General features: G+C 34.4%; 1 protein-coding gene across 2 annotated transcripts in view; it reads left to right on the top strand.

Annotated features, from left to right (window-relative positions):
• LOC150101068 (uncharacterized) overlaps positions 1–12,050 on the top strand; it is a 32,458-nt gene extending 20,408 nt beyond the window's left edge. For both annotated transcript variants that reach the window (XM_090401685.1, XM_090401686.1), the window contains one exon: positions 11,003–12,050. In XM_090401685.1, coding sequence (XP_090257811.1) covers positions 11,003–11,901 — 899 coding nt within the window. In that variant the 3' untranslated portion in view covers positions 11,902–12,050. The remainder of the gene's footprint in view (positions 1–11,002) is intronic.
• Positions 12,051–25,169: the final 13,119 nt, after the last annotated feature.

Below are 25,169 nucleotides of genomic sequence, written 5' to 3'. Positions count from 1 at the left end.
TTAAATAAATTTTTATAATTACCTATTGAATTTTATTGAATGAATAAAATTTAACGAATGTTAGTTGAATGGATAAAAATATTTTTAATGCAAATTTATTGTATTAAAAATATTTTTATCCGTTCAACTTGCTACTCCCCCCCCCCCCCCACCACCACCACCCAGATTAAATCCTGGGTGTGCCACTGGTGGTGGAAGCTCATGGAGTTTCAGGCGTCATCTTCATCTCCAGGAGATGACACCTGACAAGGCACGGGACTGCTAACATCAAATATGAGAACAATATTCATTGGATTGACGGATTTGTGATTTCTATAGAATTAACATGAAAATGCTGTCTCTACTCAGAGTAGACACATATACAGTGTGTGCTGTGAAAAAGGCATGCTCTTTGTAAATTTATGAAAACTTATTTTTTGCCTCAGTTGAATTTGTGTGAATGTGTGGTATTTGTAATTTGTATACCTGTTAAAGAAAAAAAAAGCGTAATTAAATGGTGCCAAGGTTTACATAATAGTGCAATGTCAGTCAAGATACTTGTGTAAGCAATTTAACATGAGTGACTATTAAATGTATTCATTATTGTGGGTGAGCAAGCTTGAAATGTTATAGTGTTACAAGCAAGTCAGCACTACATGAAAATGACAAAGGATGGGAAAGTGTAAGTGATGGAGAACATAAAATTACACAGAAATGAAAATATGGTAGTGAATGAAGGTAAAGAAATGTACATAAGAGAATGTATTGGGCGGGAGGGGGGGATAATATGAAGAGAAGTAGATTTCATGAAAGAAATAGATTATTTGCACCTGAACTTGAACAGCTGGGGATTGATTGTTACATTTCTGCAAGCAGTATAGCAGAGAATAGAAAGGCAGCATTCAAGGGTGGAAAAAAACAAAGGAAGAAGTAATGATATGGTGATTCCATACTTGAAACTTTGACAGAATCTTGTTTTCTAGAAGTGAAGATTAAAGATGTGAGTTAGAATGCAAAAAAAAAGAGAGAGAAAAGAAAAAAAAAGGGGGGGGGCATTGATATTATGAAAGCGAAAGAGAACAGGTAAGAACTTGGAAAAAGAAAAAAGGGGGGAGAAGATTATCATAAATCTGTTTTCATGGTGTGATGAAAGTGAATTGAGAAAAACTATAATAAATTAATATAAATGAATGGTATCTGAAAGAAAGAATGAATTAATATTGAATAGTATCTGAAGATCAGATTGCAGTATCAGGAAAAGTGGGTGGAAACAGCTGAATTTGTATGCTACCATTGTTGAATGTGAGGATGTAAATGTATTTTTCACTTAGTTTAAATAATCACTTGATTATTTCATTTGAATGATTTTCATGAGTTATTTTGACACCTTATACTTTAGATGAAAGAACTTTTTTCATCTCATTCTATTAATTATGGTGGCCATTGGTAATCAGCAGATTCTCTGGATTTTTGCGATTTTGGAGGGTTTTAAAATTAATCATAGCTTATTTCCAGATTGTCTGTTTCTGAATTTTTTTATTGCAGTTTTTATGTACTTTTTTGATTGTTTATTTGCATTTTCAGACAAGCTAATTTTTTGCAAGATTGTGGCCACCTGCTTTAAGGTGTTCCGAGTGCTGCTCTTTTCCCCAATTTACCCTATAGGCCTTGAGTTGATTCAATTGAAGCCTGATTTTTATGTCTGTCTTATATGAATTAGAACATGTATGCCCAAAATCACCTTGACTGAAGTATTTCTTTTATAAAAAATAAAAAAAAAATTGCCTCAAAATTTACAAAAAACTGAAAATGGCTGATTTCTGGCCAAAAAACACGTTTTTTGGCCAGCTAAGGCTGTCAGGCCAGTGTGTTATGTCAGTAAATTGCAGTGTTTTTTCTTATCATTGTGCTTATTTTGTATGAAGAAAAACCAGTTTCTGGACTGGAGAGTAAAAGTAAACGAATATGATGTAGCACTCCTGCAGACAGTTTGACTGATTTTGAATATAGGAAAATGGTTATTACAAGTTTGGTGTGTTGCAAAAGTATGCATTTTGGATTGAAGAGATAAGCCACTTATTACATTTATGGACTATACTAAAACAAATTGAAGTCAGGGATCTAGGAGTGTTAGTAAAAATAGCCAGAATAGTATAAAGGATCATTTGGATTCCAAAAAATATGCTGACAAATAGGATTTAAGAACTATAATAGATTTAGTTTAATCCTTTATCCCAGTGAGAGCAAACAAAGTTTGCGCCTGAAAATATCTTCAGGACTAAATATAGTGTTGTACTATCTTATCCAGTAAGTAGTGCAACACCAAGGCAACTCGTGGCAAAGGTGGAACAAGCTACCAGGCACTTCTAACCCAGTATCTCCCATAATGCAAAACACATTTCCTATGTGGATATGTATACTGTTATGCATTAAAGGGATTGGCCATCTACCCAGACTAGTTTCGACCTTTATTGAGGTCTCTTCAGTGGGAGCCAGGCCCAGAACTGGAGATACCAGGCAGAAGCAGTAGCAAGTCATCTGTGCCTATGGGAGTTGCCAAAAGGTTTATCACCTTTTTTAAAAATTACTCTGGATTTAGAGAAAGATGTTGAAAATTTATTTATCACTAGGTTAGACTATAATAGATTTAGTTTAATCCTTTATCCCAGTGAGAGCAAACAAAGTTTGCGCCTGAAAATATCTTCAGGACTAAATATAGTGTTGTACTATCTTATCCAGTAAGTAGTGCAACACCAAGGCAACTCGTGGCAAAGGTGGAACAAGCTACCAGGCACTTCTAACCCAGTATCTCCCATAATGCAAAACACATTTCCTATGTGGATATGTATACTGTTATGCATTAAAGGGATTGGCCATCTACCCAGACTAGTTTCGACCTTTATTGAGGTCTCTTCAGTGGGCCCTGAAGATATTTAGTCCTGAAGATATTTTCAGGCGCAAACTTTGTTTGCTCTCACTGGGATAAAGGATTAAACTAAATCTATTATAGTCTAACCTAGTGATAAATAAATTTTCAACATCTTTCTCTAAATCCAGAGTAATTTTTAAAAAAGGTGATAAACCTTTTGGCAACTCCCATAGGCACAGATGACTTGCTACTGCTTCTGCCTGGTATCTCCAGCTCTGGGCCTGGCTCCCACTGAAGAGACCTCAATAAAGGTCGAAACTAGTCTGGGTAGATGGCCAATCCCTTTAATGCATAACAGTATACATATCCACATAGGAAATGTGTTTTGCATTATGGGAGATACTGGGTTAGAAGTGCCTGGTAGCTTGTTCCACCTTTGCCACGAGTTGCCTTGGTGTTGCACTACTTACTGGATAAGATAGTACAACACTATATTTAGTCCTGAAGATATTTTCAGGCGCAAACTTTGTTTGCTCTCACTGGGATAAAGGATTAAACTAAATCTATTATAGTCTAACCTAGTGATAAATAAATTTTCAACATAGGATTTAAGAAGTTATTGTCCCCTTTATAAAGGGGCAATAACTTATAAGGCCTCAATGTAAACTATGTTCTGATTTTGTCTCCTTGTGTTTCTGATGTAGTAGTAGTAAGGCCTCAATGTAACTATGTTCTGATTTGGTCTCCATGTCTTTGATGAAGATGAAGTAATAGAAAAGATTCAGATACTGGTCAGTTTTTTTGGAATGTTTGCTATGAGAATATACTAATTTTATGATAATAAACTTTAGTGGAATAGGCTGCAAGTGGGGAGGGGAGAGATATGATAGGAACACAAGTTACTTGAGTGAGTTTTTTTTTTTTTTGGTTAGGTAAAGAAGAAATTTTTCTAGTAATAGGAGTCTCACCTGGAAGTTGAGTAAGTGTAGTGAAGACAAATTTTGTGTTTAGAGAGGTGGAGTGGAATATTATCAGAGGGAATTCAATGTATTGTAAGGAAAAATGGGTATAATATGCATTGGTGAATGGCTGTTGTTCATCCACAGAATCCTCTGTGGGATTCTGTGGAGATGGACTATAATAGTAGTTATTCAGGTATATAAAGTAATGCTTGGAGTAAGGGGAAAAACTTAGTATCTTGCAGCTCAGTCAGCAATGATAATTGTGTCAAGAAAGACTGCATATTAGTTTTCCCCAGAAGAGAAATTTAGCCTTTCAAAAGTTGATACCAGAAGAAAAGTTTTTGTGAGAAATGAGACAGGATTGAGTTTGGCTAGCATCGAAGGATATCAGAACCTCATTGCAAAATTGTAAAAGTAGATATAATGGAAATTTTGTTGATTTGTAGTGTAACCTAAGTTTGTTTGTGTTTTTTAGATCAACAAACAGTTCTTGGCTTTTAATCGTAAAGTAAAAACTAAATCATTAATCAAGACCATATTTATTTTTTTCATTACAATTTACTTGTTTTTGATCACTTTTCCTTTCATTGATTTTTCTCAAGATTGCTTGTGTAATTTTCATGGAATGCTCAGTCATCATCATGCATAGCAAGGATTTAGGCCTAGCATGGCCTGTTCTGGCCTTCGAAGTCGTCGTTGAATCATTTAAGAGGACGTTCTGGTTTTCTTTTCCCTAGTGGCTTGTATTTTAAGGCTTGTTTTGGTAATCTTTCTGTTTTCATTCTTTGAATGTGTTCCATCCATTTATGTTTATATTTTTTAATTTTTTCTATTACTGGTTCTTGGTTTAATTCTTTCATAATTTCTTCATTTCTTTTGTGATCAAATAGGGTATACTTTGCAGTTTTTCTCATAAACTTCATTTCTGCTGTTGTTAATCTTTGTTTGTCTTTTTGTTTTATTGTCCAGATTTCGCTTCCATACATTAAGACTGGTAGGGCTAATGTATTGTATACTTTTAGTCTGGCTTGTTTTTGAACTAGGTTTGGTTTAAATATAGAGTTAATTACACCTGTTATTTTTAAATATTTTGCAATTTTTATGTTTATATCTTTTTCATTTTCATATGTGATCATACATCCTAGGTAGTTAAATGAATTCACCTGTTCTAAGATCTTGTTATCTATTACTATTTTAGTTCTTGCTGGATCTTGTCCCTTAAAGGCCATAGTTTTTGATTTTTCTGTTGATATTATCATACCATAATCTTTGGATATCTCATTTAGATCTAAAATAGCTTTCTGTAGTTTATCTTCAACTTACGACCAAATAATAATTTGTAATTATTATTTGGTCGTCGGCAAAGAGGAGAGTGATTAAGTTTACTGTAGGAGAAAGTTTAATTCCTTGATGTAAATTTTTATTCCATTTTATTATTATTTCATTTAAGTAGATATTAAAAAGAGTTGCTGAGAGGGGACATCCCTGTCAGACTCCTTGGTTTATCTCTCTCATATATGATAGTTCGTGATTTAATCTTATTTGTATTTGATTATTTTCATATATATTTGTGATAGCTTTTAGGATATTATTTGGTATTTGTCTTTCTTTTAATATGTTAAATACTTTGTCAAATGCAATATGTGTTTCTAAATTGTATTCTCTTCTTTTCTCTATTATTAATTTTAGGCAAAAGGCCGGGTCTATACATGATTGTCCTTTTCTAAATCCATTCTGACTTCTAAAATAAAGTTTTTGGAATATTTCATTAGTTTGCTATTTAAGATTCTGCTATATTCTGTAACAAGAATTTAGTATACTGATACCTCTATAGTTTTTAGTGTCATCTCTATTACCTTTTTTAAAGATAGTAATCACAATTGCTTTTTTCCATTCTATTGGGGGGATACCAGTTGAATAAATTTTATTTAAAAATAATAAGAGTCTTTCTTTGAATCTAGTTCCTGCATATTTATATAGTTCTGAACCTAGCTTATCTTCTCCAGGTAATTTTTCCATTTCTTGTTTCTTTCAGGCTGATTTCTAATTCTTCTTTAGTTATTTCCTTTTCATTTTCATTAATTGTTTGCCAGTTGTCTTTTTTAAAATATTTGTCTGTCCACAATTCTGTGTAGTAATTTAGAAATTCTTCTAATTTCAATTCAGTGTTTAATTTTATGTTTCTTTGATATCTGCATTTAAGTGTTTCAAAATTTTATATTCATTGGGTCTTATTTTATATAACTCATGTTCTAAATTAGAAACAAATTTGTTCCATGTTTCTCTGTCTTTTTCTGACTTCTCTTTTAGCTATGGCTCTTATTCTTTTATATTCTATTTCATCTTCTAATCTTTTACTGCTTAACCATTTGTGATAGGCTTCTTTTTTCTTTTTGATTATTTCTTTCATTGTATCATCTCAGATCTTCAGTTTTTTCCTTTGAATTTTTTGGTCTTTCCTAAGCTTTTATTTGCTGCTGCATTTATTATCGTTTTTATATTAAGCCATTCTATTTCTATTTCTTCATTTTGTTTTATTTTGTCTAGATATTGGTTAATTCTTTGTTCATATAGCCATTGTATATTTGTGTCATTCAATAGTCTAGTTTTATAAACAAATGTTTCAATTTTTCTTTCTGTTCTTGTTACTTGTAGCCATTTAGGTGGTAATCTTAATTTTATTTTAACAAGGAAGTGGTCACTGCTTATTTCCTATCCTCTGTGAACTCTAACATCTAGTGAAAATTTTGATGTCTTTTCATTTAGTATAAAGTAATCTAATATTGTTTTCCATCCTCTTGCTGCCCAAGTATATTTATGTATGTCTTTATGTTTATAGAAGGAATTCATTATTTTTAGGTTATTATAAACTACAAAGTCAATCAATTTTTTACCATTCCTGTTTAGAGTATGTTTTCCATGTATTCCTATGTTATTATTAATTTTCGTGTTTCCAATTCTTGCATTTAAGTCTCCTGCTAAAATTACGTAATCATTTTAATTTATTTTATTATATATGTTTTGTAGCTGATTATAAAAAAAATATTATCTTGTTCTCTTCCCTCTTCTGGGGCATATAAACCAGTTATTGTTAAATAGCCCCTATCTATTTTTATTCTAGCTTCTAGAAGAATGCTCAGTGGGGATTTATTTATCTCTAATTCTCACTGTTTAAGTTGGTACAATATGTACTCTAATTATCTAAGAATTTCACTTCCTGACAGTCTTCTTGAGGATGTAGAGCTACTGCAAAACTTTTATACCTCATATGTAAACACTGTAAGTTGAATATTACCTCATCTCGCAGCCTTTTTTGCATTTAGTGTTCACAGTGACTTTTTAGCCTCTAATACTGAAATGTTTTTCTTGCTGTGTGCTTGCATCCTTTTCTTGATATTTTGTACTGCTGTTCTATCAATCCAGTTGCTTTTTTCAGATTTCTTATTGCATTCATGATGGATATTTTCCAACACTTTTCACTTATTTGCTACCACATTTAATAATCAAAGTAATTACTCCAGACATGCAGATTTTCTTATCTGTAACACAGATTAATAAGAAAGATTAATATTTATTTATTGCTGATATTTCATTGGTATTATATCGAGCATCTTCAGAGCACAGAAAAGTTTGTCACAGTGCATGGACAGCAACAATTTGGTGTAACAGTGGGACTAGTTTAAAAAATTGCAACAGACAACACAAGGAACTAAAGTCATAATTGGCACCATCTATTGTTGGATAAAAAGAGAGAGAAAAAAAAAGTATTAATTGGATCTTAAAATGGCTGTCCATGAGATTTTTAGTAAATTGATACAGCCATACTTGTTGAGGTTTGGAGAATGTTTTAAAGCTGCTGCTGATAACAAACACAATCTGACTTTATAATGACTTTTGTGTAGCACCTTTTGTTTCCTTCCATTTGATCCTGTCTGAAGGGGTATACAAGGCATGGTCTGCTAGTCCCAACTTGCCATAACAATAGTGACGAATGTACCTTGTATGTTCTCCAAGATGGGTATCAACAGTTCTACCTGTTTGTCTATAGTAAGCCAGGTCACAAGTACAGGGAATTCATATACTGGATGTGATAAAGGAGAGAGTTTGTCCTTAGGTGAATGGATGAGAGTTGCCAATTTGACATAAGGTTGAAATGTGGTATGGAGCTGATATTTATTAAGCACTCGAGATATCTTCATTCCATTCCATATATTCATTCCCTGAATGTATGGAATGGCAAGTTTTGCTGTAGTCCTTTGTATTAGGCAATGGAGGGGATTTCCAGGGAGCATTTTAGTATTTGTCTATTCTTTGGAGATTATAGCCATTGGCTAAAAAAGTGTGATGCAGAAATATATTATTCTAAAAACACTAACTCACAGAGCCAGAGCTATCTGTTCCAATGACAGTGCTCTTACCACTGAACTCACTTGCTTGCTCCACACTTTTTTAGCCAGTGGCCATAATCCCTTCCATTGACTAATGCACAAGACTGCAGCAAAACTGTTACCATTTCCATACATTCGAGTGACCTGGCTTAGGTTACAAGTTAGGTTATGCTTAGGTTATTCTTGTGACCTGGCTTAGGCTTACTATGGACAGATGTGTGTGTGCGCACGCACACAACTTTTATGCAGATTTATGTAAACATCACTTATGCCGTCAGTAATGTTGAACATGGGAAAAACAAAGGATTTTTCAAAGTTTGATGAAGGACTTATTGTGGGTATCCATCTTGCTAGAATCACAATTTCAAACAGCCGAGCTGACTGGTTTCTCAAAAGGTGAGATATCCTGGTGTTTAATCAGTGGAAAAAAAAAATAAACCTAAGGCAGTGTGTCAGAAACAGAATTGCTATCATCTGAGAAGCTTGTAGGGGAAAATGAAAACAGAACTTCCTGAGTGCCTCAGCTTACCAAAGCATTAAAGAAGGCTGTTCCCAACCCATGTCTCACTGAATTATACACAGGGAATTGAAGAGGATCAGTATTGGCAGTCGCATGCCTATACGGAAAGCACTGATTTCTGCAAAGTTCATCTATTGGAAGACTGGGGGGGGGGTCATGTGGTCTGATGAGTCATAGTAATGTACGCCCACAGGTCCGAGACCCTTCGACACTTCTGCGCATGTCAACAGAAGGAGAATCCATTCCAATAATAGGGTAAACAATCTGTATTGTTTACACTATTTATCTCGGATGAGTTGTTTATTATTACACGTCGGAAAATTAACTTCTCTTTTATGATCTTTGTAGTTTTTAAAGTGTTAACTATGTTGCTTGTATAACAGTTGGAAAATTTTACCTATAAAGCACGTGATTTCACGTGTTGGTGACCAATTCATACTTCCTTCATTTCTTTCTCCCCTTCAGCATGAATCGACTATTCTTGGCAAGTCTCCAAGCGAAGCTCTCTAAAGTGTGGGCGTACTATACACCTTGTTCTTTACCAGTGTTAGGTAGAGAGTTTGGAAGTCATGAAGCAATGAACCCAAGTTTTGATAAGAAATGGGAAACCCTGATACTGCTGGAAGGTTGGGTGTCCTCCAAGTAATGTCTGAACAGTGTTGGCGATCATGTCCATCCTGCAATGTTCAATTTTTATCCAGCAGGTGACTGTTGTTTCATGGACAACAATGCTACTGTCCATTGCACAACAATTGTTCAGCAGTGGTTCAGCGAGCATGATAGCGACTTCCACCATCTTCCCAGGTCACTACATAACCTGGATCTGAACCCCATTAAGAATGTATGGGACATGTTTAAAAAAAAAAAACATATCTGGGAGCAGGAGTTTTTTTACCAAAACTAACAGACACTGACTAATACAGAGTACAACTACTCTGTATTAGTCAAAAGCCACTGAAGTAAAATAAACCCAAATTGTTAACACTATAACTATATGTGGAAGAACATGAGATGTTGTATACAGAGTATGTGTCATCTGCTTTCTCATGGTGCTTTCAAATAATTTTTGGTATTAGGTGAAATCAGTATTTATAGATTGGATCAGAGACATGAATATCATTGAGGGAACCGAACCATGTGAACAAATAATTTCCTTAGATTCTCTAATTCATTGCAATAAGAAATTCTCTTCTAAGTAAAGCAAGGTGATTCTTTCCACTCTATGTTATGGTAAGCAAAGAGAGATGTGGTTAAGCTTGATTAATCATTCATTTTATGAGCAGTGGCACTAAGACGGTTGCTGTTTTACATCTTAAAATTTTAAGTACAGGAAACAGTCCTAACTGCTAGTGAAGAAAACATTTATTTCAAAAATTTTTTGAGGAGCAATTTTGATAATATTGTGTTATATTGCATCTTTTACTTGAAAAGTTCTCTTGAGTGTGTATTTTGTAAACCCCCCCCATCTATCCATATGTACATCCAGGGGTACGCCAAGGGTATTTGCTGCCCGGGTGCAGACTTTTATTGGCCGCCCCTAATACTGCATTGTATAATCCAAATTAGATATTAGCTACATAAAATGCCGCCTTATCAATGTTGCTGCCCGGGTGCAGTGCACCCTCGGGTTGGCATGGCCCTGTGTGCATCTATAAGTGAAATTTCTGTATTAAACAATATAAGAAAATGTTAGCCAGAATACTTGACCATTAAGAAAAACGTACCCCTGGTTGGTTCCAGTCAACATTTTTTTAATGTAGGAGAAAAGATTCCACAGTTTGTTAGATATAAAGATCCTCTAGAGCAGTTTATCTAAGAACTGAAAGTGACTAAAGCGTCTCATCATATTTTTTTTAAAAAAAATTTTGAAGGCACAGTAGAAGGCAGAAGGTCTTTCTTACCTATAGAAAATTCCTAGGGCTTTTGCACTGAAGTATGTGAAAAGCAAGTTACAAAATATCTAACTTTGCTTCTTTAGTACCTGATACTTTAAAATGAAATTTATGAACCTACATTGCCATATTTAATTGCATATCTTCAGTGTGTTTGGAGATATAACATTCTGAAAGCTGCTAGTATGATTACTACTGCTGCTGATAGCAGTACAGTTGTAAGAAGATAGTGTCTTACGTACCATTTTTTCACTTATGCTTCTGCTCTTTTAATGTTTTCATTAATGCAACTATTGCTTGATTATAGTATCACATCACAGAAAACTAATTTTAACTGTTATTTAAATAAATGTTATTCTTATCTAAAATCTCATTATGTTAATTTTTTATAGGAAACAGACTTGATATTCCCTCATCAGAAAATTTTCTTCCATCTCATTCTACTCATCGTCGTAGAAATCGCAGAAAGAATGAGGAGCGCAAACGTTTTCAGTGCCCTGGATGTTCTTATTCAACTGATAAACTTACTCATTTAACAAGCCATTTAGTTATACACACAGGTGAAAGAAGATATCTTTGTGACCAATGTGGTAAAGGATTTGCACATGATTCTGCCTTGAGAGTTCATAGCCTCATACATTCAGGTACTCGTCCATTTACTTGTCATGTGTGTAATGGAAAGTTTAGGACATCTTTTACACTTACAGAGCATATCCGGACACACACAAATGAGCGGCCTTATGAATGTGCTACCTGTGGCAGAAAATTCAAAAGACTTGGCCATCTCAGAGCACATCAGAGAACTCATACAAATGAAAGGCCTTATAAGTGTTCAGTGTGTGACAATACATTTTCTCAGTTATCATCTTTAAATACACACATGAGAATTCATACTAATGAAAGACCATTTGTGTGTGAAACATGTGGAAAAGGTTTTACATCATCCTCTCCATTAAATAGACACAAAAGAATTCATACAAATGAACGTCCTTATGTTTGTGCCATTTGTGGAAATACTTTTATCCACTTATCATCCTTAAATGCACATTTAAAAAGTCATAATAATAAAAATACAAGCATGCAGCATAGGCGACAAGGTTATGCTGTACTATTACGTAAAGATGCTGAAAACAGTAGATCAGATAAATTTGAACCTGTTGTGGCATGTAGTGGATCATCCACAGAAGAAGTCAATTGCAGAAATGGAACTGACTTACTTAGTACTGTCAAAATTGAAGTTCAGTCTCTGGATAGCTATGAATGTGTAGATAATCCCATTATACCAGATTAATAAAATGTTAATATTAAGTTCTTGAAGTAGAAGATCGTTTTGTTGTATCAATAATTATCTGTTTAATGGCTATTGTTTCATTGTATTAAACTCATTCTGTGCTATCAAATGTGAATTAAAAAGGAAATTAATAACAAGACTGAAAGCAATTATATAGACATTTTTCTTGAATATAAAAATCAATGTGTATGCATTTATTTATTTATTAATGTGCTTTAAGCAAAGGAATTTTTAAGCTTTTGAAAAAGAACAAACTTTTCTAAACTGGTAGTAAAGGTGTCTGTATTTCAAGATGGTATTTCTTTTAACACATGAAATATATATGTATTGCAGCAACTTTTATACAAACAAAAATTCAGGATTTGCATTTCTTAAGACATTTTTCATGTTGGTCATTGCCACTTTCCTGGAGGTGTTGACTGCATTGCAATCAATACAAGCTGATACTAACCTGCTTATATTGTTCAGCTGACTGCAGTGCAGTTGGCCGAACAATATAAGCAGTGAACAATTATACATGCCTTCCTTGAATGACCCACAAATAAACAGTTCAATAAATTTATTTATTTTTTTTAATCCCTGAATCCTAAAGAGGGGAGAAGTTATGAAATTTACTATATTTTATCATCTCGTTTCTAAACGGTTCAACTGTACTTGACAAGATGATAGCTACAACTTTCTGAAATATGACAACCATATGAAATATACCCATATAGAGAGAGAGGGAGAAAGAGAGAATATACTTTTATAATCAGTGGCGGCTGGTGGAATTTTAATTGGGGGTGCTGCCTATACAAAATAATAAAAAAATAATTCTTTTTTTTCCTAATCAGTAACCAATTTATTAATAAATAAATCTACAGATTTATTTATTAATAAATTGGTTACTAATTAGGCAAAAAGTAATTTTTTTTTATTTTGTGTAGGCAGCACCCCCCCCCACTTAAAATTTCACTGGCCTCCACTGTTTATAATATTACAGACTAAGGTGTATTGCATATCTGTCTGTTAGGTGATAAGTTTCTTACAGTGAGAACAGCGAGTTGAACTACTCTGTATTCTGTTATTCAGCTGAGGCTAGTATGTGCTAATTGTATGCATTGTCTGCCTAGTTTTTTTATGTTTATGTGGTATGCAAATCTAAGTTGCCAAGAAGAAAATGCCCTCTGTATAAGACAGCTAGCTAAATCTTGGTTTGTTAAAAGTTCTTTATGTCCTGTTGATGAGATTCAAATCCACTTTTATAGAGAAAGCCCATATCCCTTAAAAAGGTGGCAGCATGTTTTTTCATCATATTTCAAACATCATTTGCAACTTATTTTGGGGGGAAAAATGTTACAATGAAATAACTTATTTGCAGCAGAAATCTATACAACTACACCATGACTGCATTGGTAGTGGTATTTTTTCCTCTCAATAGAAACTTATATTTTAATCAAATCCTTTCCTTCATAGTTACATGGTGATCACCATTCATTATCAAAAAATTATGGAGACAATTACCATGTTATAGTAAAACTTCAGTTTAATATAAACTACAGTAATCACCTGATGTTTTGATCTTCATATCAAGGTGATGAAAACAATCTGGAGATTGTTTTCATCAGGGAACTGGGGCAAACAGTGATGAATAGTCAGCTACTGGAACAAACCCCCAACTCAACATCAGCAGAGATCAAGATTGGCACCATCAGCATAAAAAGCATCAATGGAAAAGAAATGAAACTGGCAGAAGAATTGGATAATTACCAGATTGATATAATAGGCGTTACCAAAACAAAGAAAAACAGATCAGATCTTTCTAAGCTATAAATACAAGATGTTATAGTCTGACCGCAGAAGGGAGAGCTCTCGTTGGAAGACTGCCAGGAAGAGTCAATTCATGTTGAAGGGGAGAAAGAAATAAGGCAATGAACAAATTGGTCAATAACACGCGAAATTACGTGTTTTATACGTAAAATTTTCCAACTGTTATACAAGCAAAATAGTTACCACTTTAAAAACTACAATGATAAAAGAGAAGTTCATTTTCTGATGAATAAACAACTCATCCCACAATACGGATTGATTACCCTATTATCAGAATGGATTCTCCTTCTGTTGACATGCGCAGAAGTGTTGAAGGGTCTCATATTTCTGGGTGTGCTATATATTCAGGAAATAACAAGGGAAAAGGAGGAGTAGTTATAATATTAAACACTAAATATGATTATCTTGAATGGCAGGTAATATCAAGGAGAGTGATGTGGGCTAATGTCAGAATGGGGGAACTGGACAATGCAACTTATTTGTGCTTATGGTCCCACAGAAAATTCTACTAAAGAAGTGGAAGAATTTTTCGAAGTATTAGAGAAGGCAGTTGACACAACAAAAAAGAAAAAATTGGTCCTTGTTGGAGATCTAAGCAGTAGAGTAGAAAATGATTACCATACACATAAGAATGTTTTGCAAAAATTTGGAGAAAAGAGCAAAGCTAATAATAATAAGTACCTGCTAGATTTCTGCTCAGGACATGGACTAATTATTACTGACACCATTTTCCAACATAAAAATGTGCACCATTGGTTCAGGACACAAGAGTATACCAAGGATTTGAAATAGGAAGTGATCACAATTTATTGTTGAAACTAATCAAAGTTGAACAGCTATCAGATTTGAACTGCAGACTCAAATACACATTTTCCAAGAAAAACTGAAAGAGTTTGAAAACAAGATCTAAACCTTGGAGATTGCATGCAAATCCTAAAGAAAACTGATTCAGCTAAGAGAGGCATGTGGTGAGGTAATCTGCAAGGATAGAAAAATCAAAACTCTATATGATACTCAGGAAGTTAGAGGCAAGTCAAGGAAAAGAAGAAAGTATATTGAAAGTTCCTGGCAAGTAAATCAGCCTGTGCTCTTAAGGAATACAGAGAAAAATGCAAGAAATCAAAGCATTGTTAAAAATTAGCTAAACAAAAGTCATGGGAGAACTTTGGTAAGAACATAGAAAGTAAATATCAACGTGGTAAATATTCTAGAGCAGGGATTCTCAACCTATGGTACACCTATGGTATTGTTAAAAATTAGCTAAACAAAAGTCATGGGAGAACTTTGGTAAGAACATAGAAAGTAAATATCAACGTGGTAAATATTCTAGAGCAGGGATTCTCAACCTATGGTACACGTACCACTGGTGGTACGTAAGGCAGTGGCTCACGTACCACCAGTGGTACGTGGCTCACGTACCACTGGTGGTACGTGAGCCACTGCCTTACTGGTACATCTAATATCTTGAATTAAATATAGTGGTACGTCACTGGAAAAGGTTGAGAACCCCTGTTCTAAAGGCTATTGAAAAAGCTTAGAAATGGAGGAAAGAGTATGTAAAAGGAATTAGAAATGATAAAGGAGACATGAAAACTGAGGATAAAGGTGTTCTTGATATATGGAGTAATTATATTGAAAGATTGCTAAATGAAATAAGCTGTGACAGCATGGTGGTAGAAAATACTCAACAGGAATGCCATCTGGAATATATATCTGTACTTGAAGTAGAAAAAGCTGTTACAAATCTGAATTGTGGAAAGGTAGCTGGAGTAGATGATATTTGACCAGAAAGGCTAAAATAAGCAGATATAAAAGTTTTACATTGTGTACATTGCATAATTTAGAAAGCCTGGTCAGAGGGTCAAGTTCAGATGATTGGAGTAGTGCTCATAGTGCCCATTTGTAAGAAAAGGGAATAAAGCTGAATGTGAGAGTTACAGAGGAATTTCTTTACTGAGTGTTCCTGGTAAGGTTTATGCAACTATTCTTAAGAAACAGAAAAATTATCGAGGAGATGCTTGGAGAAGAACAAGCTTTGGGTTCAGGCCAAATAGAGGGTGTCAGTATCAGGTTTTCATTTTAAGACAAATAGTGGAGAAATCATGGGAATATAACAGATCTGTATTTAAGTTTTGTAGATCTGGAAAAGGCATATGACAAGGTGTGCTAAGTGGAAAGCTGTTCAGAATGCTTTATTTGGTGTAAATGGGACATTATGTCAAGCAATACATATTATGGAGAGTGCCTTTGAGTTGTAAATCAGCAATTAGAATTGAAGGAGGTACAGGAAGATGGCTTGATGCCAAGTCGAGTGTGTGACAAGGGTGTGTATTATCTCCATTGTTATTCATCATCTATATAGATCGCATTATGAAGGAAAGTGGTATTAAACCTAATATCAAAATGGATATGCAGATGATGTTATACTTTTAAATAAATCCAGGACAAGTTTGCAGTAACTGCTGTAATAAATTTGGTATGAAAATCAGCATTAAAAAGACAAAGGCAGCAAAAATAGGTAAGAACATTGAAAACATCATTGTATTCTGAATAGAGAAGCTATAGAACAAATAAAATATTTCAGCTATTTAGGTGCACTTTTTAGTGAAGACAAATTAAATTTGGAAATAGACAGCAGAATTAGCAAAGCCGGTATGGTAGGAAGTTAAATGAATAAATTTATGTGGAATAAGAGAGAAATTAGTCAAAACACTAAACCAGCTGTATACAAGACGTTCAAACCAATTTTAATTTATGGATTTGAGATCTGGGTTAGAAATAAAAACTCTTGATCACACACTGGAGACCACAGATATGAGAGTCCTGAGAAAGATTAGGAGGACTCAACTGATGGCATCAATGTCCATCTGTTCAGTAATGTATCATATTAAAAATGAGGATATTAGAAAAGAACTTGATCTCATTAGCATTCAAAAATGTGTTAGTAGAGCTAATCTCAGGTGGTATAGCCACTTAAACAGAATGGGAGAGGAAAGATTATTAAACAAGTGCTGTTTGCCAGATGGCAGGAAAAAGATCCACGGGAAGACCAAGATGTAGGTGGATTAAAACAGTAAAAAGTGCCTTAGAAGACAGAAATATAAGATCTGATAATATTGCAATGTTGACAGATAAACAGGCTAATTTGGAAAAAAAAAAGTTGATAGGAAGTTTGTAATGACGTAATTTTTCATGTAGTACTATCATAAGATCCTCTACATCCCCCTGAGGGTATGTCAGTAATTTGATGATATATACACAGAGAGAGAGACAAGCTACATTACAATCTACATAGTATACTAAAGTGACAATAATTTGATCAACCATTAATACTACTGGTCTCATCTCTGGTGGGAAAAAATTACTACATCTAAGCTAGAGGCATGGTATTATTATCTGTTTGGTTACAGCTAAAGAGCAACAAGCTTTTTTATAATTTCACATAAATTAGAACAAAATGATATAGATAGTTGCCAATAATCACTGGAATTATAGCTTAGAGTCCTAATGCAAATAAATTCTTTACTGGAGAACTTGAACTTAAGTATGCTGAATGTGTGCAATACAAATTTTTGGGATTTTAATGCCACCATTATTGTTTAGAGTAGGATGATTGATCAAATTTAACAGACTTCTTCCAAATTGAATGTAAAAGTGCCTTTCCAATCAGTTTGGTGTAGGGTGTTGTTAAGATCATGATTACAGAAGCTTGCTTTACCAAAATTATTAAATTCATGTTTGCGTTCCTTTTTACAGAAAGAAATTATGCATCCAGTTTCACCAATATAAGGTAAGTTGCAAATCCAGCTTTGCAACTTACTTGGCCAAGGGTGCGGAAGGGATCCTTGGAGCACTTGAATATTTTTTTTTTTTTTTTTTTTTTTTTTTTTTTTTTTAATAGGTAGTTTAAAAGTAGCATTAAGATTGTAATGGTGTAGAATTCTATTTATTTTATCTTATAGACCCTTTAATTTAATGTATGAGATTGCTATGATTTTACTATAATCTATATTTGCATTTATTGAAGTTTTATGAAGAAATTTGATGACATTTTTGCTATAGTCATTATTTAGAAATGTATTGCTAAATTGTAATTCTTGTTTAAGAGCTTGTTCAATGGAGCAGATTATTATAACTCTGTTTTTGAGGGTGTTAATGACTTCAAGTTTTTGTGAAGGGTTGGTGATAAGAGTTAGCATGTATATATATATATATATATTGACCTGTATTGTAGGCTTGCAGTAGACATTGAAGGAGAGACTGCCTGAAGGAAGATAATGTGCCACCAGTGTATCCAGGAAAGGAAGTGAGCATTGATTTTCAATTTCAGTAATAAATTATTGTAATAAAAAGTAAACTAAACAATAATGGTGGTATTAAAATCCCAAAAATTTGGTTGCACACATTCAGCTCACTTAAGTTTTTCAAGTTCTTCAGAAAAGAACTTATTTACTTTAGGGCTGTAATCTATAATTTCAATCTTTATATACCATTTTGTTCTAATTTACATGAATAATTATGTGAGATCGCGTTGCTCTCAAGTTTAATATATCTTAATGATTTGTAACCGAACAGATAATAATAACAAGACTCTAGCTTTGATGTAGTAAGCTTTTAATTTTTTTCACCAGAGGTCAGGGCAGTAGTGTTAATGGTTGAGCAAATTAATGTGACTTTAGTATACTATGTAGATTGTAACCTAGCTTGTTTTTTTTGTATACATGTGTATACTCCAGATGATGATGACCTTGATATGAAGGTCAAAATGTTGGATGATTATTTTGGAGTATATTAAACTGAAGTTTTACTATAATATAGTACACTTGGTCGTTGACTTACAACCGACTTCCGTTCTGGCTGACAGGTCGTAAGTCGATCTGGTTGTATGTCAGCTATATATTTATTAACAGTATTCTTTAGCCTTTCTAATCTTTTTATCATCTTTATAATTTATTTTTGTAATCTTTTAAATTTATAATTATGTATATTGTACATACTGTACTGTAAACACAAAAATACAATCTAAAATTAATGTAAAAATTAATACAAATGAAACTTACAAAATCAATTTTTAATCTTTGCTTGTGCTGGGTTGTGGATCATCAGGGTCATGTTCTTGGGTTGAGGTAGGAGATGTTTTCTTGATGAGGAACATGCTGAGCTTTGTTTGAACAGTTTGTTTCTTTTTTTCTTCATATATCTCACGATAACAATGCACAGCATCTTGAATGATACGTTCACCCTTTGTGAATCGATCGACATTAGGGTCCATTGCTTCGAAACTGGCGAGAACTTTATTCAGTTGTGAAAAAGAATCTGATAAACTCTTTGCAGTGAATTTCTTTTCTGGCTCCTCTTCTTTCTCTTTTTCCTCTTTTGCTTTTTTCTTCTGACACTCTCTGTGCTTCCAATTCAATCAACTCTTCATCAGAAAGTTCTTTTATTTCACAATCTAGCAACTCCTTTACGTCTTCTATTTCACATTCTAATTTAAGATTTTTTGCAAGTTTAACTATTTTGTCTGTAATCACTTCCAGTTCCTCTCCTTTTTCAAATCCTTCAAATGTATTTGCATAACATTTTAGACACATTTTCCAAATTCTCGACATACAATTCTTTGTCACACATTCCCGTGCGGTCGAAATATTCTTGATACACTGAAGAATGTTGTACTGCTTCCAAAAGTCTAGCAAAGATAAATCAGCATCAGAATCTATCGCTTCGATGGCTTGTGCGAATGTCATTCTGAGGTAGTGAGCCTTGAATGCTGAAATAGCACCCTGATCCATGGGTTGAATGAGAGCAGTTGTGTTAGGCAGCATAAAAACCACTCTAACATCATGTTGAAGGTCGTTCAGATGAGGAGGGTGGCTAGGGGCATTGTCCATAATCAATAAAATGTGGAGAGAGGTATCCCTTTCAAGGGATACCTCTCTCTGCACAATATTCACAAGCCTGGGGAATAAAGCAGTTCATGAACCAGTCTTCAAACGGTACTTGAATCATCCAAGCTTTATGGTTTGAACAGTAGTAAACGGCAGTGTGTGCTTGTTGATGTGCTTAAATTCATGAGGGTTTTCTGAACAATAAATGAGAAAAGGTTTCAACTTAAAACCCGCGGCATTCCCACCAAGCAACAAAGTCAACCGATCCTTAAAAGTTTTGAATCCTGGCATCCTTTTTGCTTCTTGGTGTATGTACGTACGATTAGGCATGCATTTCCATTGCAAGCCGGTTTCATCTATGTTAAATATTTGTTCCAGTAGATAACCTTCTTCTTTGATTAAAGAGTTGAAACTATCAACGAATTTTTGGGCTTCATCTGCACTTCTTGCTTCTCCTGTGACACGTACATTATGCAAAGCAAATCTTTTTTTAAAATGCTTAAACCATCCAGTACTAGCCTGAAAATCTTCTGCGTAATCGTCTCCGGCACGTGATTTTAAACTCTGAAACAGACTTCTAGCCTTCGCTTGTACTGTGCAAAGGCTCATGGGTGAATTTTTCTGTATTAAATCTTCCATTCACATAAACAACAATTTCTCCATTTCATGGATGGGTCTCTGTCATTGTTTGGTTAAAATTGTAGACTTCATAGGTGCGGAACCTTTCGCAGCTTCCTGAATTCTTTCTTTGTCCTTAATTATTGTCGATACCGTGAAATGTGATAACTTCAAGTCACGTGCTATCATATTCACTTTCTTTCTGCCTTCATACTTCTGGATAACTTTCATTTTACACTCTAAATCAACAGTTTTCCTTGACTTCTTAGCTGGCGTATCTGTAGATGAAGGCATTTTCCTTTTACTAGACATTTTATGGGTAGTATTTCAGTAGAATTTTAATTAATACACCACATGCAACAGATGCTTGAAAGCGGCTGAGTGTATGTGAGAGCAGTGATGTAGCTAGAGCAGTTGCCGCCCCTCTCAATACACACCAAAAATACTACAAAAAGTCAAAACGACGTATAGGGAAATAAATTAAAACATTGTTTATTTTCGAAGTAAAACTTTAATTTCAACATTCTAAAATGTTATTTTTCTTGCTTTTCTGTTAGCAAAATCGTCGAAGACATTGGCGAAGTTATTTCATAGTAATGTAGGTAATTCTTAATCAAATTTTATTTAGAAAAACTCCTCTCACAACTAGCAATACTTACAGCAATTGTGAGGAAAATTCGCAGTAGTATTACAATATTTGGAAATGAGTTCTCGAGACTATTTTAGAATTAACTGCGAAAGTTCAAAAAAGGTTCAAATTGCTGCCCGGGGCGGACCCCCTAGCTATGCCACTGTGTGAGAGATAGTTATCGTACAATAACTATCGTATCCCATAGTTATTGTACGTGCAGCTGCCTGATTTATTATTAATTTATTCATTAATTTATTATTATTATTTTTTTGCTTTCATAAGTCGATGACCAGGTGTAATTGTTTCCATAATTTTTTAATAATGCATTTTCTGGCCATAATATGCTGGCCTCAGCTTTAGTTGCTTTAGTGTAACAACAATTAACCTCCAATAAGCAGGGTAGTGGCTTAACATCGTGCGACAAAAAATCATATGCCACTTAAAAAGTATAATATTAATGCAGCAGTGTGATTAAAACTTACAGCCTGTTGAGCAGAAAAAAAGATATGTTGTCCCATTAGGTAGATGATTCCAGTCAGAGCTTGGTGGATTTCTGATACTGTGAAGCATACTTCTAATTGTTGTTCTCAGCTGTTTTGCTTAGCATTACCATAAAGCAACATGGGTTAATTTTCAATTTAAGTGCTTTCTTGGTTCACTTTGCAGCTACAGTATTATAAGTCTAGCACTTTTCTTGATGCATATAACTGGAGTAAGTAGTCTGGTCATCCTTGAGTCCCCTTTCATTACTTGCTTGCATTCACACGAGTGTAAGCCATTCACCTTATCGTCTTATTTTCCACCAGCCTACCCTGTATGCAAAAGTTGATAATGCTTGTAAGAGTCCTTATAAATTACACTTGACAAGAAATTGTATTCTTCTTTAACCTCTTAACTAATTTTCTGAGAGAAAGTTTACCAAAAAGTGCTTAATTTTTTTTTTTTTGTTTCTGCCACCCATACTCCCTCCCACCAATAACAATCAAAGTTCCACCTGAAGCTATGCCAAAATGTAAAATAAACAAATAGAAATGGCCATATGAGAGTTTTGTTTAAACTCTTAAAAGTAAAATACAAGATATGAGTAAAATCCAATTTTTCAAGCAAATATGTTAAGAAGGTAATCCTTTATAGAAGTGTCAGCAAACAGTTTGTGCATGAAGTATCTTCACAACCAAGCTACTTGTATAGAGACTTTTGACTTCAGTTGCTTTAGTATACCATAATATAATGCATGCACACTTCTTTTCAGAAATGTACGAGGAGTGGGGGGGGGGGGGAATCTGGAAAGTTCTGATAAACACTTAGAACAAAGATGATATTAAAGCAACTGATATAATAAGAAAGAACATAGTGGCAGAGTTGCCAAGGTAACTTATGTTCTTATAAGACTAGCTCACTCACTATAGACGAAGCACTTTAATTAGAAAGACCTGGGTTCGATTCCTGTTCATGATGTGAGAAACCTTTATCTGGCCTCTTTCAATTAAAGGTGAGTTAGCTGGTCTCCTACAGAGGTGGGGGATTTTTTCACCTGGAAACTCTGGTTTTTTGTCCCTCAGAACAGGCAAACCAGCCTGTGAACACATGGATCTACAGTCATAATTCCCTCATTAGATGGGCTCAATCAGTCCTAAGAGATTGTGGAGGAATGGGGGAAACCCTCATACAAATAAATAAATATTCTTATATCCTCGTATGCTCTTTCTTCTGGTTATATCAGTTGTTTTAATATATTTCAGTTCTAGATGTTTATCAGAATTTTCCAGACCTCTTCCCCCCCTCCTCGTATATTGTTATGCATTGTGGGAAGGGTCACTACTCAGATCTGTTTAGACCTTTATTGAGGTCTTATCAGCAGTAACCAGAGCCAGAAAGATATTGAAGCTGAATTATTTTTGAAATACAAGTAGTAAAAAGCTGAATAATCTCATTATTAAAATACTATTATCAGATATGGCAGAAAGTTTTTTTTTTTTTTCATTTGATTACAAAGTAAATTGTGCTTAGCAAAAGATCATACTCTTGTGTGATTGCTAAGTGTAAGCAGTTTGTGCATTGAAGCATCTTCATTACTAGGTACATAAAGGCTATGGATTTTGCAAAGGATTAAGCAAGAATACAATTTCTTGTTTAATCCTTTATCCAAGGATTCTTGGATAAAGGATAAAAATTCACTTTGTAACCAAGTGAAAAAAATCTTTCTACAATTGTTAGGTCCTTTTTTAAAGCCTGGATTTGATTTTTGCCTGTCCTGACTTATCCCACCTTCCACGCTCAGATGAATTATTATTATTATTATTATTATTCAGGCCTCCACGGAGTCAAAAGACTCATCGTGGGAGGTCCTTCCTAAGAACATAAAGTCTGTCAAGACTCATCGAGGGGAGGTCCCCCCCCCTAAGAAACACAAAGTCTATCATACCACTCCTTAAACTCATTGACTGTTCTCGCTCCCGCCACTCCATCAGGCAATGCATTCCACGGTTTGACCACCCTCCACACAAAGAAACCACTCCTTACCCTCTTGCTCACAGTTTCCTTTCGTAACTTCCAGGGATGGCCTCTTGTCATCACTCCTTCCTGCTGTTCAACCAAGCGAAAGAACTCCCCAGTGTTAACCCTGTAACCACCTCTCAACAGTTTAAAAGTCTCAATCATATCACCTCTCCTTCTTCTATCCACCAAACTCTCCAGTCCACATTCCCTCAGCCGATTCTCATAACTATGCTTGTACAGTCCATCTTTGTCATCCATCTTTGTATCCTTTCCACAGTTAATTTATCCCCTTCAAATCCTGTGGACCAAATCTGAGAACAATAGTCCAAGTGTGGTCTGATCAGAGACTTATACAATGGAATGATAAACCTCTTTTCTCTGCAGGTCAGTGTCCTTCTCATAATTGCAGCAATCCTCTGTGTTACCTTCACCACCTTTGCAGTATGTCCCCAAACTTCAGGTTTCTATCAATCATCAACCCCAGATCTCTTGTCTCCCCTACTTCCTCCAGTATAACTCCTCCCATAGAGTATGCAGCATCCCATCGATGTTTCCCAAACCTTAAGACCTTACATTTTGCTGCATTAAACTGACACCCCCATTCATTTGCCCCATTCTGGAAAATGAAAAACTATTCATCTTTGATCAGTGATCATGCAAAATATTGTTTTTTTCCCACCATACCTGTGTTCCTAATGTCTCCCATAATGTTTTAGCACAAAATTGTAAAATCTTGAGTAATTTGGTACTCCAAAATCCTGATCTGATTTCCCCCTCTTGTCTGTAAAATTACTCCAGTAGTAGCTTCTCTTTTATGCCCAAGAAGTTGGCATTTTGTATCACATTAAAACTACTTAAGTTTCAATGTGAAAGACTAACTTCCAAGGTGTCTTTTTCTAGAAATTGGGCTTGCTTTAAATCCTGTTTTGCAAATCACCAGACTTACAAAAAGAAAGAAATCTGTATACACCATTTAATTACTCATTCATTTCATATAAATTCCTTTTGAAATAGTGTTTGGATATTGTAGCCACTTTATGTATGTGTGTAAATTTTCTATAATCAATTTTATATTCTTTTTCATATTTTTTGGGGTTTAAAAATCTTGAATATGTTTGGTCTTTTCATTTGTTGAAAGCAAGCCATATTTCTTTTACAAGAAATCAGGCTTGATTTAAATCCAGCTTTAAAAATCACAGCAAAACAGTTTCCTGCGTGAACGCCCAGAAAATAATTTGTTAAAAGCAACAGTTGTGTAGTATTCGATGAAATTGCTGTATTTAGATAATTTTAAATTAAGATGGTCTTCATAAGAATGAAGTCAATGTGCTAAGTCATCTTTCAATATAGATGAACAAAGCCTCTCCTGAAAGCCTTGGTTCATTGATATCTTCTCACTATCAGTAAAGGCTTGAAGGATGGAAATTGGTTGCCTAGTTTTCAGAAAGAGTTGAAGGAACTCTCCTAATCCCAAAATGTATGTTTTTTTGTGCAGATATTGATGTTTTCAGTTAAGATATGTTATTGTCAGAGTAGTCTATAATACTTTTTCTAGGATTTTACATTAACAAACAGAAAGGCGAAAGGAGAAGGTATGACAAGCGAAAGTGGATCTAAATTTTGGGCATTACTTTTCAGATAGCCTGAATGGGCTTTTCCTACCCAATCAAATAGATGAACAATGACAATGCTTGAGATTCAATTTGATATCCTCCCCCACATGCATACTCATTTCTTCTCTCTCTCTCTCTCCCTGTATTTGATCCATAAAACGATGCAATGAGAGAGAAAACAACTGTTTATTCAAACTTGGATTAATATTTTCA

This window comes from Typopeltis vanoorti, chromosome 12, assembly GCF_054136105.1.
Source record: "Typopeltis vanoorti isolate ZY-2024b chromosome 12, IOZ_Tvanoo_1.0, whole genome shotgun sequence".
NCBI classification, from domain to species: domain Eukaryota; kingdom Metazoa; phylum Arthropoda; class Arachnida; order Uropygi; family Thelyphonidae; genus Typopeltis; species Typopeltis vanoorti.
Note: the sequence above shows the minus strand (reverse complement) of the source record. Positions and strands in the feature narration are given on the sequence as shown.